Source organism: Paroedura picta, chromosome 1 (assembly GCF_049243985.1).
Source record: "Paroedura picta isolate Pp20150507F chromosome 1, Ppicta_v3.0, whole genome shotgun sequence".
In the NCBI taxonomy this organism is placed as follows: Eukaryota; Metazoa; Chordata; class Lepidosauria; order Squamata; family Gekkonidae; genus Paroedura; species Paroedura picta.
The window spans coordinates 63,201,146-63,216,569 of NC_135369.1; the positions used below are offsets into that span (position 1 = coordinate 63,201,146).

The following is a 15,424-nucleotide window of genomic DNA, read 5'->3' on the forward strand; positions in this document are numbered from 1 at the left end:
GGTCGGCTGTAACAGCTGGGCTCCTGAGGCAGGCTGTGGCTGCAGCAGTGGCAGGAGCCGAGAGTTGGTGGCGGAAGGCGGGGGCAGCGGGGCAAGGAGCGCAATCGCAGCGGCCTCCACGTGCGTCTTCTCCGCCTGGGCTTATCAGGTTGGTGGCGCAAGGAAGAGGAGCGAGCGTCGAGAGGGAGCAAGCCAGTGCTTGGGCAGCCAGGGGCTCCAAGGTGTTGGAAAGGTTTCCCCCCACCCTGGTGCAGCTCAGGAGCTGCCGGGGCTGTTGGGTGCTGGGGTCATGGCAGAGGAATGGGGAAGGGCGCTAGGTGGGCAAGTGGTGTCCTTGGTGGCGAGGAACCTTCTGCTGTGGAGGCAGTCCAGATTGACCCACTGCCTCTGGATTCCTAGGCCCGGATAGGCCTGAACAGACCCGGACAGCAGAGGGGAGACCCGGATAGCACCACCCAGATGGCACTTTCAACTTTATTTAAGAGCCAATGGTTAAGATGGCACTCCTTGGAATGAAGAGTCTTAGAGAATTTTAAAAGAAAAGAAACGAGGGAATTCAGAGAATCTACTCATTCCCTTGTTATAGTGTTATCACAGTGCCCCTAAGTTTTACTCCAGCACATAAATATGCTTTAAAAGTTCCTGAACCATCAAGTGTTTTTAAATACTAAATTTTTAAATACTAAAGTCTAATCCTTGTGATTTATTAAAACTGATGAGTTAATGTTTTTAAAAGTATATTTTTCCTCTGTGAGCAGCTTGCTAAAAATGCTTGGTATGTGCTGGTATAAACATTTCGGTTTAAGTTTGAAGCAGGAGGGGGAGAAGCCAAAATCCTTCTTCTAACTGTTTTCCATATTTCCCACAAATAGTAATGCTTTTTGGCTTCCTCTCAACCCATTTTTGCCTCTCACAAATTCAGTTCTCTCATGTGTTTGTACCTCAACACGTTCCCTCTTCAAGCATTTAAATGGCATTTATGGTGGGTAGGATCTATTAACAGATCCCTACTACTTCTTGGATGAACAAAAGTTTAAATGAAAACACACTGAAGGTGGTACAAATGTGAAGGAATTGGTTACTTTGTTTCTGTGTGGATTTCCAAGGAAGCTCTTACATGCACTTGAGAACTGGCAACACAATCCTTGTCTTCCAGTAAAGTGTGACAGCCAGGGAACAGCAACAGCCAATCCTCACACCGTGACTGATTATGCATGCAGCCGGGTATGCCGAGTTGCTGCCAATTCCTAGCAGTGGGGCAGCATGCCCTGCCACTTCACATGCATCCACAGGTGACAAATTCTCCTGGCGCACATAGTCTGCCCTGGAGTTGTGTGTGTGCATGCACAACTCCAGGGAGGGAAGGGTCCACCATGGCTCACGGAAGCAGCAGCAGGGAAGGCAGGGGCTTGGGGCTCCCACTGCACAATGGTGGGGGGTGTACAAATGCCTCGTTCAGCTCTGCAGCACTGTGAAGCCGAATGGGATGTTTTGTGTCCCTGCATGGACACCATAGGTGGCGGGGGGGGGGGGGGTGAACTGTCCTGGCCAGGCTTCTGATGGCTGCCATGCAAAATAGGGATGGCAGAAGAATCCGTATTCCCTTACTGCGGTCCATCAGAGCAGTGGTCCCCAACCTGCGGGCCGCGGCCCGAAGGCCATGGTGCCGGGCCGCGGCTCCATCTCCCCGCCCCCCCCGCAGTAAAAAACTTCCCAGGCCGCAAGCTTCCCAGGCCAATGCGCGGGCGTGGCCCGCAGGGGCGCGGGCCGCGGGGCGCGGCCTGATGAGCGGGCGTGGTCCGCGCGGGCGTGGTCCACGCGGGCGCGGTCCGCGCCGGCGCGGCCCGATGCCCTGCCGGTCCCCAGCCTCAGAAAGGTTGGGGACCACTGCATCAGAGGACCTAACTCGGGCCACAGCCAGGAGGCGGCCTAGACAGCGCCTGTGACATTCATAAGTGGGGACTTGTCCTGCTGGCATGCAGATGCCGGCTCACTTTTCCTGGCCCGTGCATAATCGGTCCTTGTGGTACATCCTGGGATTTTCCTTGTAATGTGTCATCTCGATCTTGTCCCCTTCCTTCCCTCACAAACAGGATTCTCTATTTTTTACTTTCATATTGAGCAGCTCCTATATCTATTTTCTTGTTCCTTGTAGGTCTATGACTGCCCCTTACAGGCATATTATTATATACTAGCCAAAAAGCCCATTGCACGCAAAAATGCAATGGGCACTAGCAGCCCCAAGGAGTGAGAGTGGGTATGGGGGGGGGGGGACTACCTTTGTGGCTGGCGAGCGGCTGGCGAGTCCAGGTCTTTCGGCTGGAGTCCTTGTCTTTCGGCTGGATTCCCTGTCTTTCGGCGAGCCGCTGGCGAGCGGCTGGAGTCCTGCTCTTTCGTTGGCGGCGACCTGACACGGCGAGAGGCGCTTCGCGAAGCGCCTCTCGCCGTGTCAGGCCGGGAGCAACTGCGAGCCGCGCTGTGCACGGCTCGCAGTTACTGGGGCTGGGAATCAGAGGGACCAATCGGCAGGCGCTTTGCGCCTGCCAATTGGTCCCTCCGATTGTCTGTCCAGAGGAAGGGTCCAATTCGGACCCTTCCTCATCACGGACACATCCCGCCCCAGAACCCCTTACCCTTTTATTTAGTCCGTGGCGTCCGCGGCGCCACGGGCGGTGTACAGATTAGATCAGGGGTAGTCAACCTGTGGTCCTCCAGATGTCCATGGACTACAATTCCCATGAGCCCCTGCCAGTGTTTGCTGGCAGAGGCTCATGGGAATTGTAGTCCATGGACATCTGGAGGACCACAGGTTGATTACCCCGTCCTCTTCCCTTTCAGCTTCCTACCTTCCTTCCTTCCTTCTTTCTCTCTCTCTCCCCCTTCTGTCTCTCTCTCTCTGCCCCACGCCACCCCCACAATCCGCCGCCACTTCCCCCCCCAAGCACCCACCTAGCCACCCATCTCTAACCCAAACTCTTCCCCCACTGCCCCCCTCACAACTGCCCCCCTCACCCACCCAGCGGATGCTTCACCTCCCCGCCCCCTCTCCTTCCCCCTGCCCCCTCCTCTTCCCTTTTGCATTCTTACCTTCCTTGCTTTCTCTCTCCTTTCTGTGTGTCTCTCTCTCTGCCCCACACTCCACTGCCACTCCCCCCAAACACCCACCCACCCATCTCTACCCAGAACTCTTCCCCCACTGCCCCCCTACAACTCACCCCCAGATTTTTTAAAGCATGCTAGTTTTCTAGATACATAATTTCCAGTCCATTATCTCATTAAAATGAAGGGGGGAAAATAATCTCAAAAAGCTATTAGCAAATGTCACATGATAATGTCTCTGTCAATTAAGAATGCTAAACACAGATTTAAAAGAAAACTGCATGAATTGAAGGCAAATTACTGCCCAGAAGCTCCATTCAATGTTTACTATATCCAAATGTCTCAAATGTCCTCTAAGATTACATTGTACAGACTATGTTTCCAAGGTAGACTAACATGGTACTAGAGAATACTCCTAGCACACTGAGACCCAAGAAGCTCTTACCTCCCCGAAGGCTCCTCGGCCAATCACCTTCAAGATTTCAAAGTCTTCTTTATGCAATCGCATCTGCTTCACTTTAGAAGTAAAAGGCTTGGCTGGAATGAAAGGAAAACATTCTGTGAAGTACTGTTAATGATCTGAGGTAATATTCAGAGTTAAGACCTAGAAGGCTGTACAGTGCAGGAGCCATTACATAAATTACCATCCCTCTCACCTAGCAGAAATACAAACCACCCCTGCCCACACAGAGCCTTGGGTTTTCAGAATATTCTCAAAGTGAGTCTTTAGAAACAAACAAGCATCTATACAAGGCTGAATCAGCTTGCAAGGTAATTTCTTACCTGAGGACTCCTTTTTAATCTTTCCTGCCTGAAGACCGACTAATTGCAAAAGTAGGACACACGTTGCTATTTGGAACAAGTTCGTGTTTCCTTTAGCTTCATCTCCTCCCCCCCCTCCTTTTCTTGCCCCTGAAATACATGCAGATGAGATACCAAAACAACCCTCTTGCTCAAGTCTGGCACAGTTTTTCTTTTTCTTTTCACATCTTGTAAGTGAACTGTTTTTGTTATTCGCTCACAGGTATTAGATGTTAGAGAATTATGGTACAGAGAAGGAAAAGCATTTTACATGTGCTCAGGAGTCCTCTAAATTCATTTTAGGCCCTCAGCTCCAGCAGGAAACCCTGGGGGCCAATTTACTAACTTTAAATAAATTATTTATTTAAAACATATCTATGCAATCACTTGGTGGAGAGATAGGTCAAGGAGAGTGTGAGGAAAACTCTTGTATGGATATTTCTTTAACTACTACAGATGCTTCTATATTCATGGAGCCAACAAGAGCTACCTGAAGCAGGACTGTTATAAGGAAGTAACTAGTATTTGACACCATATGGATAGAATTTATCACTTCAGAAATAAACAAAGTGCTTTATTATTGTGTATTAGGACTTGCTAATAATAGTATACAAGCTGACTAATGAAGAAAGGAAAGTTACACAAAAATGCATATTTTTTAGTACTAGGCACTGGCGTGATTATTTTGCTCAGTTTCTTTGCCACTTAGTTTTTTAATCTGTATTTCTGTACTGCAATAAACTGGAAAAAAACTTGCAAGACCTCAATCAACCTTGTAATAACATTTATTGTTTTTATTTCATAGAGACTCACTACATATTTTCAAAAATTCTTTGAAATATAGATGGGAACAATATATAAGTTAGCCAACATATGCTGGTTATGCAAAACATTTAATGCATCACAGAAAACTTACTACCAGTGTGTGGGGCTGTTAAATTCTTTCAAATTGTCTTGAAAGGACCCTATGAATTAATGACATCCAAACCATTCTATGTTACCAGCCTTGCTCAAGTCTTGTGGCTTCCTTGATTGAGTCAATCCATCTTGTGTTACCAATAGCATTTTTAAGACCACCAGAGGGTGAGTTTTCGCGTGCATGCACTCTTCCTCAGGCAAAATGGAACAAGGACCATAAGAGTACATATATAAGTCTTAAAGGTGCTATCGGAATCAAATTTTGTTGTGCTACTTCAGACCAACACGGCTACCCACTTGAATCCATCTTATGTTATGTCTTTCTTATTTCTTGCTGCCTTCAGTGTTGCCTAGAGTTACTGCCTTTTCCAGTGACTCGTCTTCTCATAATGTGACCAAAGTATGACAGCCTCAGTTTAGGCATTTTAGCTTCAAGGAAAAGTTCAGCTAGCTATTGCTTTTGTATGCCGCTGCTCCTGTACCAGCCAGCTCGTGGCATAATTATAAAATCATTAGCCCCATAAGATGGCAAGCTATGCCCTCTTGCTGACAATACAACATACTAGATATAAAATAGAAATAAATAATTACCGATAAAAATGATTACCAATAAAAAATTATTAGCCTGTTTGGGCTGGCTCCCATCCCCATCAGCCACCCACCTGCTTGAAAAGCCATGAATAGCCCAGTGTCCAAAGGGCCATTACCCAAAGAGGGAGACGGCAGGGAATCCAACAGCATTAACTAGCTCAGTGGGGCAGGCAGTAGCCCCCACTGATGCTACAGAGGAGGTAAAGGTAAAGGTAAAGGTATCCCCTGTGCAAGCATTGAGTCATGTCTGACCCTTGGGGTGACACCCTCCAGGGTTTTCATGGCAGACTCAATACGGGGTGGTTTGCCAGTGCCTTCCCCAGTCAAAGGTCTGGCCATGACTTTGCACCCTTCATTGACATTGGCGGCAAGTAGTAAGGGTCACCACATTTATCTCCCACCCTGCTCCCCCACACCCACAGGGATCCAGAGACAGTGGGAGAACATAGTCTCAACAACCTGATAGAGGGGTCCCAGGGCTGTGTTTCAGAGGGGAGTAAAAAGGGCAGAAGTGAAAAGGGAGGGGAAGAATGCTGGAAAGAGCATCAGGGCAATAAAGGGCAATAAAAAGAACATATGGTATACTGGACAGGTCGAGTAATACCCCCACATGCTAGCACTCTAAATATTCAGCTATATAAACATCCCTAAATAATGGCGGAATCTACAGGGTTCTGATAGGCCCGAGTCACAAAGACAGCCCAAAGACTCTCATTTTTTCCATCTGTACCAGGTGAAGCAGCTGGTACTGTACTTCTCACAACCAGACCTGGCCAGTATGATCCATGCAATGGTCACCTCTAGACTAGACTTCTGCAACTCGCTTTATGAGAATGCTGCGGAAACTCCAACTAATTCAAAATGCGGCTGCCCAAGTCCTGAAAGGGACCCATTATGGAGCACATTTAACACCAGTGCTCACTCAGCTGCATTGGCTCCAGATTGGTGGCCAATTCAGATTTAAGGTGCTGGTCTTAACCTTTAAAGCTCTTAACAGTCTGGGACCAGCATATCTACAGGACTGTCTTTCCCACTATACTTCACCAAGAGTACTGAGATTGTGACAACAACATCTACTCAAGGGCCCCAGCCCGAAAGAAGTGAAGTTGGCCTCAACCATGGCCAGGGTCTTTTTGGCCTTGGCCCCAGTCTGGTGGAATGAACTCACAGGAGAGATCAGGGCCCTGCAGGACTTAAATCAGTTCTGCAGGGCCTGCAAGATAGAATCATAGAATCATAGAGTTGGAAGGGGCCATACAGGCCATCTAGTCCAACCCCCTGCTCAATGCAGGATCAGCCCAAAGCATCCTAAAGTAGCGATCCCCAACCTGCGGGCTGCGGACCACATGTGGTCCACAAACTAACTGGAGGTGGGCCGCAAAGGACGCCTTCTCTCCCCCCTCCCCGGCCCTTTACTTCATCCACGATCCGGCAGGCGCACATGGGACTATCTCGTTGCAGAGAAACAAGCTCAGGGTTCCCATTGATTTGTCATTGTCATGAATTAAAATTTCCATGAAAATAAAATGTTCCTTATGTTCATTGGTGTGGCGTGTCTGTATCTTATTTTGAAGGGATGTTTAAACATTACCATAGCAACCAACGTCATGGTCTGGAATACCAAAGCAGGTGCCATGTTTGCACCTGTGGACATGCCGCTGAGGTTGCTCTGCTTCCTCCCCACTGACGCATTTCTCCATGGCTCTGTCCTTGTTCCCCCTCCCAATATTCCATTTCTTGCTTTCCTTCTCATCTACTGTTGACTTTTCCTTTTCACTATTGCCATCACAACACTCTGGTAAAGCAACCCCTCCCAATGGTACAGGCCTGGTTATTATGACAGATTGCCTCAGCACCCTAATTGGCAACTAGCATCTCACAAAGTGTTCTGAGAAGATCTTGGCTGTAAAGAAACACTGTGGGAAGGAGGATAATTCCTCTTTAACATTTTTTGCATTTTCATTTATCCTAGCCCTGGATGGCTCTGTTCTGTATATTTTTTGATCTTCACTGGAATTAGCCGTCGCTTCTGGATAATATAGATAATTGTTCTCACAATAATTTTCTCCCAAGGGAAAAAAACTGTGGGAGTGCAGGAAGGAATCCCCCTCCCGCAAACTCTGAATGTTTCTAGAATATATACTGAAGATAGAAATAATGTAAATAGGACATAAACTAGCAGCAGCATCTGCACACAGAAACCAGAATAAAATGTTCTTTCAGTTCTACTGTATGGTCGAGCCTTTGTCCAATTCACCAAACTTTCCAAAGGTACAAGAAATATGCTGAAGGAAGGGTTCACTTTTATGGAACTAAAACTTTAGATCCAACCCAATATAATTTAAAGCAGCAGTCCGCAACCTTTCCGGCTGCCACGGACCGCTGCTGCTGAGTAAGGGGAGAGGGCGGCCCGGGGCCCCATGCATGCGCGGCAGCCCCAGCACAAACGCACATGCGCGGACTTGCCGCGTGTGCACGTTTGTGACCAGCGGGGGCGCAAACACACACGCGCTGCAGCGCTGCGCATGCGCAAAACTGTGCGAGTGTTTGCGCCCCCGCCGGACACAAATGCGCATGTGCGGCAGTCCACGCATGCGTGTTTGCACCGCCAGCATGCCGGCGGCCGCAACTCCCTCCAGGCCAGCAAATTGGCTGCCGAAGCAGCCAATTAGCTTGCGGCCTGGCAAACTTCTCTCCCCCCCACCCGAAGCGTGAAGCTTCCCGGGCTGCAAGCTAAATGGCCGCTTCAACAGCTGATTTGCTCACAGCCTGGCGAGCTTCTCGCTGCGGGGGGGGGGACAGGAAGAGGGAGCTGCGGCCCGGCGCCAAGGCCTTTGCCACCCGGCGCTGGGCTGCAGCCCGGGGGTTGGGGACCACTGATTTAAAGCACTGGACTGGTTGCAGCAAAATAAAAAAATACACTATTACTTAATATTTATGAAGTGTTATTTCAAAGTTGTCCACATAAATTAATTTAAAAATCTTCCCAAAAAGGCCTTGATACCTGTCAGTGTTATCTTGATCTCACTGCAGGTGGAATCATGAAAGACACATAGTAAATTCATCACTTTGACAGTACTCAAGCTACAGAGTTCAAGGCTCAAAATTCATTATTTTAATCACTATGCTGCATGAGCTCCCAAGATTTAAAGGTTAGCAGTGCCATTCTAAAAACACTTTTCTGGACATGAGCCCCAGTGAACAGAATTATATTGCTGACAACATCTGTTGCCCACAGGCACTCAGACCACCAGGGGACAATTTAAAAAACAAAACAAAAAAACAGCAGCATAACTGACATCACTATGTCAGTTATGTAAGGTTGAGGATAAGGACAAGGGAAGTGCAATATGAGTGACATCTTTGTGGCACTTCCAGGTACAACCTGGAAATAATAAAGAAGAGCTCTTAGAATCATGGGGAACCCTTTGGTAAAGCCATCAAATTCCTGGTGATTCCTAGAGCTTTTTCCCACTTTTGGATTTTATCTGAAAGTGCCACAGAGACACTGCTGATATCACAGACCTCTTGTCCCCACCTCTAGTGCTCCCACCAGTAATCAGATTGGCCTGGCCAACCTATTAACAGACCAGAGTAGAAGTAGGAAAAAAGTTCTTTGAGGCTGCCCGTGCTCTCCTGAAGGCAGGGACAGCTTTGGAAGCAGGGGCAGTGCAGCAAGCAGGGCTCGATGGCGGGCCTTGCCAGGCACCACCGCCTCTGCTGCCTGTCTCCTGAGCCATTGACACTCTTTTGAGGGCAGGAACAGCCTTGGAAGACTGGTGGCAGTGGCACAGCAAGCAGGGCTCCGTGGAAGGCCTTACCTGTTTTAGATTTTTTGTCTTAGTCCACCACACCAGGCCTTGTTTTACTACCAGGGGGACCAGAAGTGATATATGTGTTTTGTGTTATTTGGTCTTGATAAGGTCTCAAGAACTGCAGTTGTCTTAGATGTAGTCATCCCCACTGAAGAGTCTCCATACTGGCCATTTGTACACCCCATGAATTTGGCTAGACAACAGGGAGGAGCACTTGTTTTTGATTATCACTAGAGCTTTCCCCTGGTTTTGGTTGCTCTCTTGTCTATCATTAATAAAACATTCCATTGGGTGTCTATCAGAACTTCCACATGCTCCAGCAGCTGGCAAGACTTCTAATCTCAGGTAGGCTCCTATCAATTTAGCTAGGATTATATCAGTCATATTAGTACAGAATTTTAGAGTAACCAGATGTGAAATTCTTGACTCTGGTACTTTTAACAGGCATTTTAAAAACTGAAGTTTTTGGCAGATTTCTTTTTCTATATAACTATAAAAAGGTACAAAGTTATGAACTCTAGCCAGTCTAATCATTGTACATATCTCAGAAAATGGAAAGATGGAAACTGTAAAAGTATGTCTCTAAGGGAAATGAAACATTAATGGAAAACTGCCTTGGAATACTTCACAAGAGATATACCTATATCAGCTCAAAAGCAGACTTGAAGTAAAGTTCAATTATAAACCAAACTGGGTTTTGAGGGCATGTAAGAATCTTGATTTTAGTTGTGCTTTCTAAAAATGCTCTCATATCTCATGGTCATTTAGATACTAATGCTTTATTGTGTTTTCATGACACAGGATTTTGTTTTAGCAAATACGCCATGTGTTGACAAACCAAAATATGAGAGTAACTTTTCACAAAATAATTAATTCCCTGGATATTTTATTTGTAAGCATCTTCTATGACTGAGAGGTCATTTTTTAAAATAATGTTTCATCAGTGTACATAATGTTTCCAGAATACCAGACAAGACAGTTGGTTCCTATCCCAAGGAACTTACAATATAAAATTTGAAATCACAAAGTCAAAACAGTAAGAAAAGGATGGTGAAAAGGGGGACTTTGCCGTGAGTTCCATTCCATGTACTTTGTTTCAATTATATATATTATATCATTCACAAACTTCATAATTTGTCAGGTGTCTACATTTCTACTAATTTTGTTGCCAGAAAAAACAGATGAAAAATGGACTTGGCTAAATATTGTTCAAGACATTCTCCTACAACAGTTCCTTTCAGCTAAACTGCCCAAGCAAATTGATTAGAAATTGATTCAACAACAGAAAGTAGAGAGTAGGAATAAATGGGCAATTCTCACACTGGAAGGAAGCAAACAGTAGAGTCGTACATGGGCCAGTATTAAAACGAGTACTGTTCAATTTGTCTATAAAGGATCTGGAATCTATTGTAAGTAGCCAAATGTGAAAGTTTGAAACAGCAAAGTTTGCCAATGATACCAAATATGTATGGGCCTCATTCCAAAAGTTCATTTGAAAGTCACATGTTTGGAACTTGGAACAGAGAGAGATCATGTAATAGTAGCAGAGGTGTCAAACATATTTGTTATGAGGGCTGAATATGACATAAATGTTACTTTATCACGCCAGGCCATGTGTGACATAAAATGTAACAATCTCCTACTTTAACACATAAAGTAGTCGAAATACTTTGTTAGCAGTGAGAAACAGAGGAAAGCACAGTGTGAAGTAATTAAACAAGATAGACACTAAAATAACTGCAGTATAAGGATTTTTGAGCTCTCTGAGTCTTAGGGGAGGGTGGCGCACAGATGAATGAATGAATGAATGAATGAATGAATGAATGAATGAATGAATGAATGAATGAATGAATGAATGAATGAATGAATGAATGAATTTTTTTGTTTCCTCTGAATGCCAGTGCTGCCTTGTTTCTAGGAAGCAGGTTTAATTACAGAAGGCCAATAATGAATGTATTTCCATCCATACTTCCTGATCTTCTGCTCACTTTCACTCTGACACTCCAAGCTTCTCAATTGTCCTTCATTGCCCCTCCCCTCATTTCCCCACTGCAAATTCTGAAACATGTGAGTCACTTCCTGGTCTCTACTTCATCTGTAAATACGGATTGGTTATAAGTCAGGCATTTGTAAGTCAAGGACTTGTTGTACACTGGGGGATTATGAATCATGAACAGTATCTTGAAGTCATGATGAATAATTACTTGAAAACAACAATTCAGTGTGCAGCAGTAGTAAAAGGCAAATGCATGCTAGTGATTATTAGGAAAGGGACTCACAAAATAGCTGATATTTTAACTGTATAGTCACATTTGGAATAATGTGCAAAGTTCTGGCTACAACAACATTTGGACTCTCTTAATACCAGAGCCTCTTGAGGTGTAGAGTGGTAAGGCGGCAGACATGCAGTCTGAAAGCTCTGCCCATGAGGCTGGGAGTTCAATCCCAGCAGCCGGCTCAAGGTTGACTCAGCCTTCCATCCTTCCGAGGTCGGTAAAATGAGTACCCAGCTTGCTGGGGGGTAAACTGTAATGACTGGGGAAGGCACTGGCAAGGCCACCCTGTATTGAGTCTGCCATAAAAACTCTAGAGGGCGTCACCCCAAGGGTCAGACATGACTCGATGCTTGCACAGGGGATACCTTTACCTTTAATACCAGTGCCAGAGGGCAACAGCTATCCTGGCCTTCATATACTACATTCAGGCCTTCTAGGGGCATTGGACTGTTCACTTTGAAGCAGGATGTTATACTAGGTAGACCACTGCTCCAATCCAACCGAGTACCTCTTATAATCCATCAAAATCCTTTTCACATACCCAATATAACAGCACTCTGATCAACACAATTGTATGGGTTCACACTGTCACATTTTCTATCACCAGGGATGTTCTGCCACCTTGCAGAAGACAGTGGCATACATCTTGTGAACTACAGTCTCCATTCAATACAAAGAACAGTCAGCACAAGTGGGTGGCTCTGATGTAAAAATAAAAATTGCAGAGTTTATGTTTATCTCAGTTTAAACAGTGGTTTTTCTTAAACATTAATAAAGTTTATTTATAAGTAACATAGTGTAACGGTTTCTGTATGGTTAATAAACATAATGGCTTCAGGTAAGTTAATAATTGTTCCTTAAATAGACCTAGCCTCTTTCACTTGCCACTTGGACTCATGACTTCCACACAGGCTTCTCTCACACTCTACTGTACCTCACTCTAGTACCTTCCTCCAGACATACACTGCTCAGCACTCTCTTTCATGCAAAGCCTCTTTCTCCGTGGTTTTCAGAGGGGTCGGGATCCCTTTGGGGTTGAACAACCCTTGCACAGGGGTCGTGACAGGGCGAGCAGCTGGGCTGGGGCAGGCACCGCCACTGTTGCCGCTCCTCCTGAAGGCGTCCACCAATTTATTTACAATTTATAACCAATGTATATATGAACATGAACAATGGATCTTCATGCCATAGGTCAGTTTTGGTTTAAAGAACACTTTCATAATTTTATGGTTGTGGGTCAAGACAACATGAGGAACTGTATTAAAGGGTTGCGGCATTAGGAAGGTTGAGAACCACTGCTCTATCTGAACAAAATAGTCAACTCCACTCCTAGGATTCAGCTACCATCCATTCTTAACACACTTCACTTACCTATCTATCTCGCCTCTTTCTACATTTTAGATCATGGCAACACACATTTAGAACTCTACATTAATTAAAACAGAAATAAAAACAGTATTTGCATGGCAAGACAATATACCACAGCTCAGCTATTATCAGGAGCTAGATATTTGGAGAGTCCCCACTAGCTGACCATTGCTGTGGGTGATGGGCTGGCACTCGGGGTCTCCCTGATACCAGATGATGGGATTTTGAACCGACACTGCCGTGGGGATTTTTAATGGGTGTTTTAATGGGATTATGTTGTATATTTTTACTGGGGTTGTGTTTGTGACCCGCCACAAGCCAGTTCACTGGGAGTGGCAGGATATAAATTGAAAAACAACTAAATAAAATAAATAGATGGAACAAGCACATTACTCCCGTTTTGCAGTCACTCCACTGGCTGCCCATCACTTACTAGTCTCAATTTAAACTGTCAGCTATACAAATCCCTTCATGGCCTTGGGCCCTCATATCTCTGAGAAAGTCTCTCCCTCTGCATGTCACAATAGCTTTGCTACTGGCACCTGCTGCAGATGCCAATATGAAAATGGGCATAATCAAAAACTGCCCATATACAAAAAAATATCTCTACTGCTGCACACCTGTCTGACTTAGGAGGTCAGGAAGACTTTCACTCTCCTGGCTTTCTACAAATTATGCTATACCAAGTTATTCAATAGGACTTTTCAATGCCAAAAATAGGGTAGTACTGAAAAAAATAATTCTCAAAGTTACTTGGACAAATTATTAGGGACTATGGCCTTAATGCACCAGGTTAACACTTACTCTTTGCTGTTTTTAAGATTTCTGATTGGTTCTACAACCCAAATCCTATTTTATTGTTTACTGAATGTGTCACCCTGTTGAATGTATTGACTCACTCTGTGTAATCTGCCTTGAGTCCAATGAGAAGGGTGGATAAAAGAGTCAGGACTATGCTTCATAGCTAGAAAGAGGAGATGGAAGAAAGATTTCTGTCATACAGTTGAACACCTATTGAATCCATTCGTAACACTGGCTTCTTGATAGATCTTCACAGAAACTGAATTTGATAAAGCAACTTACAATGGAAAAAGAAACATAAAATTACTTCAAGCTCTCTGTGATTAGATACAGGCACTAATGCTGTAAGTCCTGAGTTCTGCTGCTGTCCACTATGATGGCAGTGAAGCATGAAAAGTCCCCCCCCTCCCTTATATTCCTGTCTATATGATTATGTCATAAGAAAAACAAGACAAAAACAAACGGCATTTTCCAGTAAAAACCTTTCAATAAAAAAGGGAGTAAGAGTGATTTCATTTACAAGCTCAAGCTGTTAAAGATACATCAGCACACAAAAGAAAAAAACAAGAAGTTGTAAGAGAAGGAAAGCAGCCCTTCACAGAAGCACACACACATTCCAAGAAAAAAGAGTGTCTATTTGTGCACACGTGCATCCACTAAGCTTTGATGGAACTGGCTGCTGATTTTCTGTCTAGGAGGTGAGGAATCACCCTATAGTCTGCACTGCAGATGATTCACAGAAAGGCATTTAAATCAAGGTTAAAAGGAGGGGGGGGAGGAGCTACAAACATACTTCCCTGTTTCAACAGTTATTATACTGTCTTCACTCTTTGGAATCTTGCATACTTTACCAAACAGAGAGTGTCAGTATCTGTGAGTGAAGCTGAAAAGGATGCAACATCACCCAACAATTTGAAATACACCTACAAGTTCCTGCCCTGTAACAGTATATAGTTAGGCACATGGTATTTTGACTCCTAATTCCCTTGTGTGTCTGTTTTAAAAGCTAGGTCAACTGGAGATTACTGAAACATTTTTCCTATGCCCTTTTCATCTCCCACCCCCAGAAAAATAAGCAGCAAATGTAACACGAGAATATTATTTTCACTTATCTAACATGCCAATTGTGTAAAACATCAAAAGAAGGAAGCACTTAATACATTTGTATTCTAAAGAGCACACACTGGCATGTTAGCCTTAAGGTGCAAGTTAACATGAGAGAGTGACTTATTAATTTAGAAAATTTATATGCTGCCTCCTCAAAATTCTACTTGGGATTCGGGATTCAGAACCGAAGTAAAACATCATCAGGACCTCCTCTCCACCCGCTAGTAGTGGGAGGGGGGGGGGGGAGTTGAGTTGCTGTTCCTTGCCATGCCGGTAATATTGGTAACGCTATTATTGTTTTAATGGGGGTTTAATGGGGATTTTGGGACGCTGTTACCCGCCACAAGCCGCAAGGGAGTGGTGGGAAATAAATATAATAATAATAATAATAATAATAATAATAATAATAATAATAATAATAACTATGTACTGCTCAATCCCCGGGGATGGTATGTGTACCTGCATAGGACATAATGAACAACAGTTACAGGTAAGTACAACCTTATTTTCATCCTTGATCTTCTGTGCAGTCCCACATGGGGATTCTAAAAAGCTATTCAAGAGAAAGATGTGGTGTGCGCACCTATTTGAACATGAATGAAGTACTGCCTTCCCCACTTGAGCTTCTCACCTCCAATGTATAGTGAT

General features: G+C 44.7%; 1 protein-coding gene across 11 annotated transcripts in view; it reads right to left on the minus strand.

Annotated features, from left to right (window-relative positions):
* Positions 1 to 15,424, minus strand: part of CDC42BPA (CDC42 binding protein kinase alpha) — a 196,078-nt gene that overhangs the window by 145,698 nt on the left and 34,956 nt on the right. For all 11 annotated transcript variants that reach the window (XM_077340912.1, XM_077340904.1, XM_077340929.1 and 8 more), the window contains exon 2: positions 3,545 to 3,636. In XM_077340912.1, the coding sequence (XP_077197027.1) occupies positions 3,545 to 3,636 (92 nt within the window). The remainder of the gene's footprint in view (positions 1 to 3,544; positions 3,637 to 15,424) is intronic.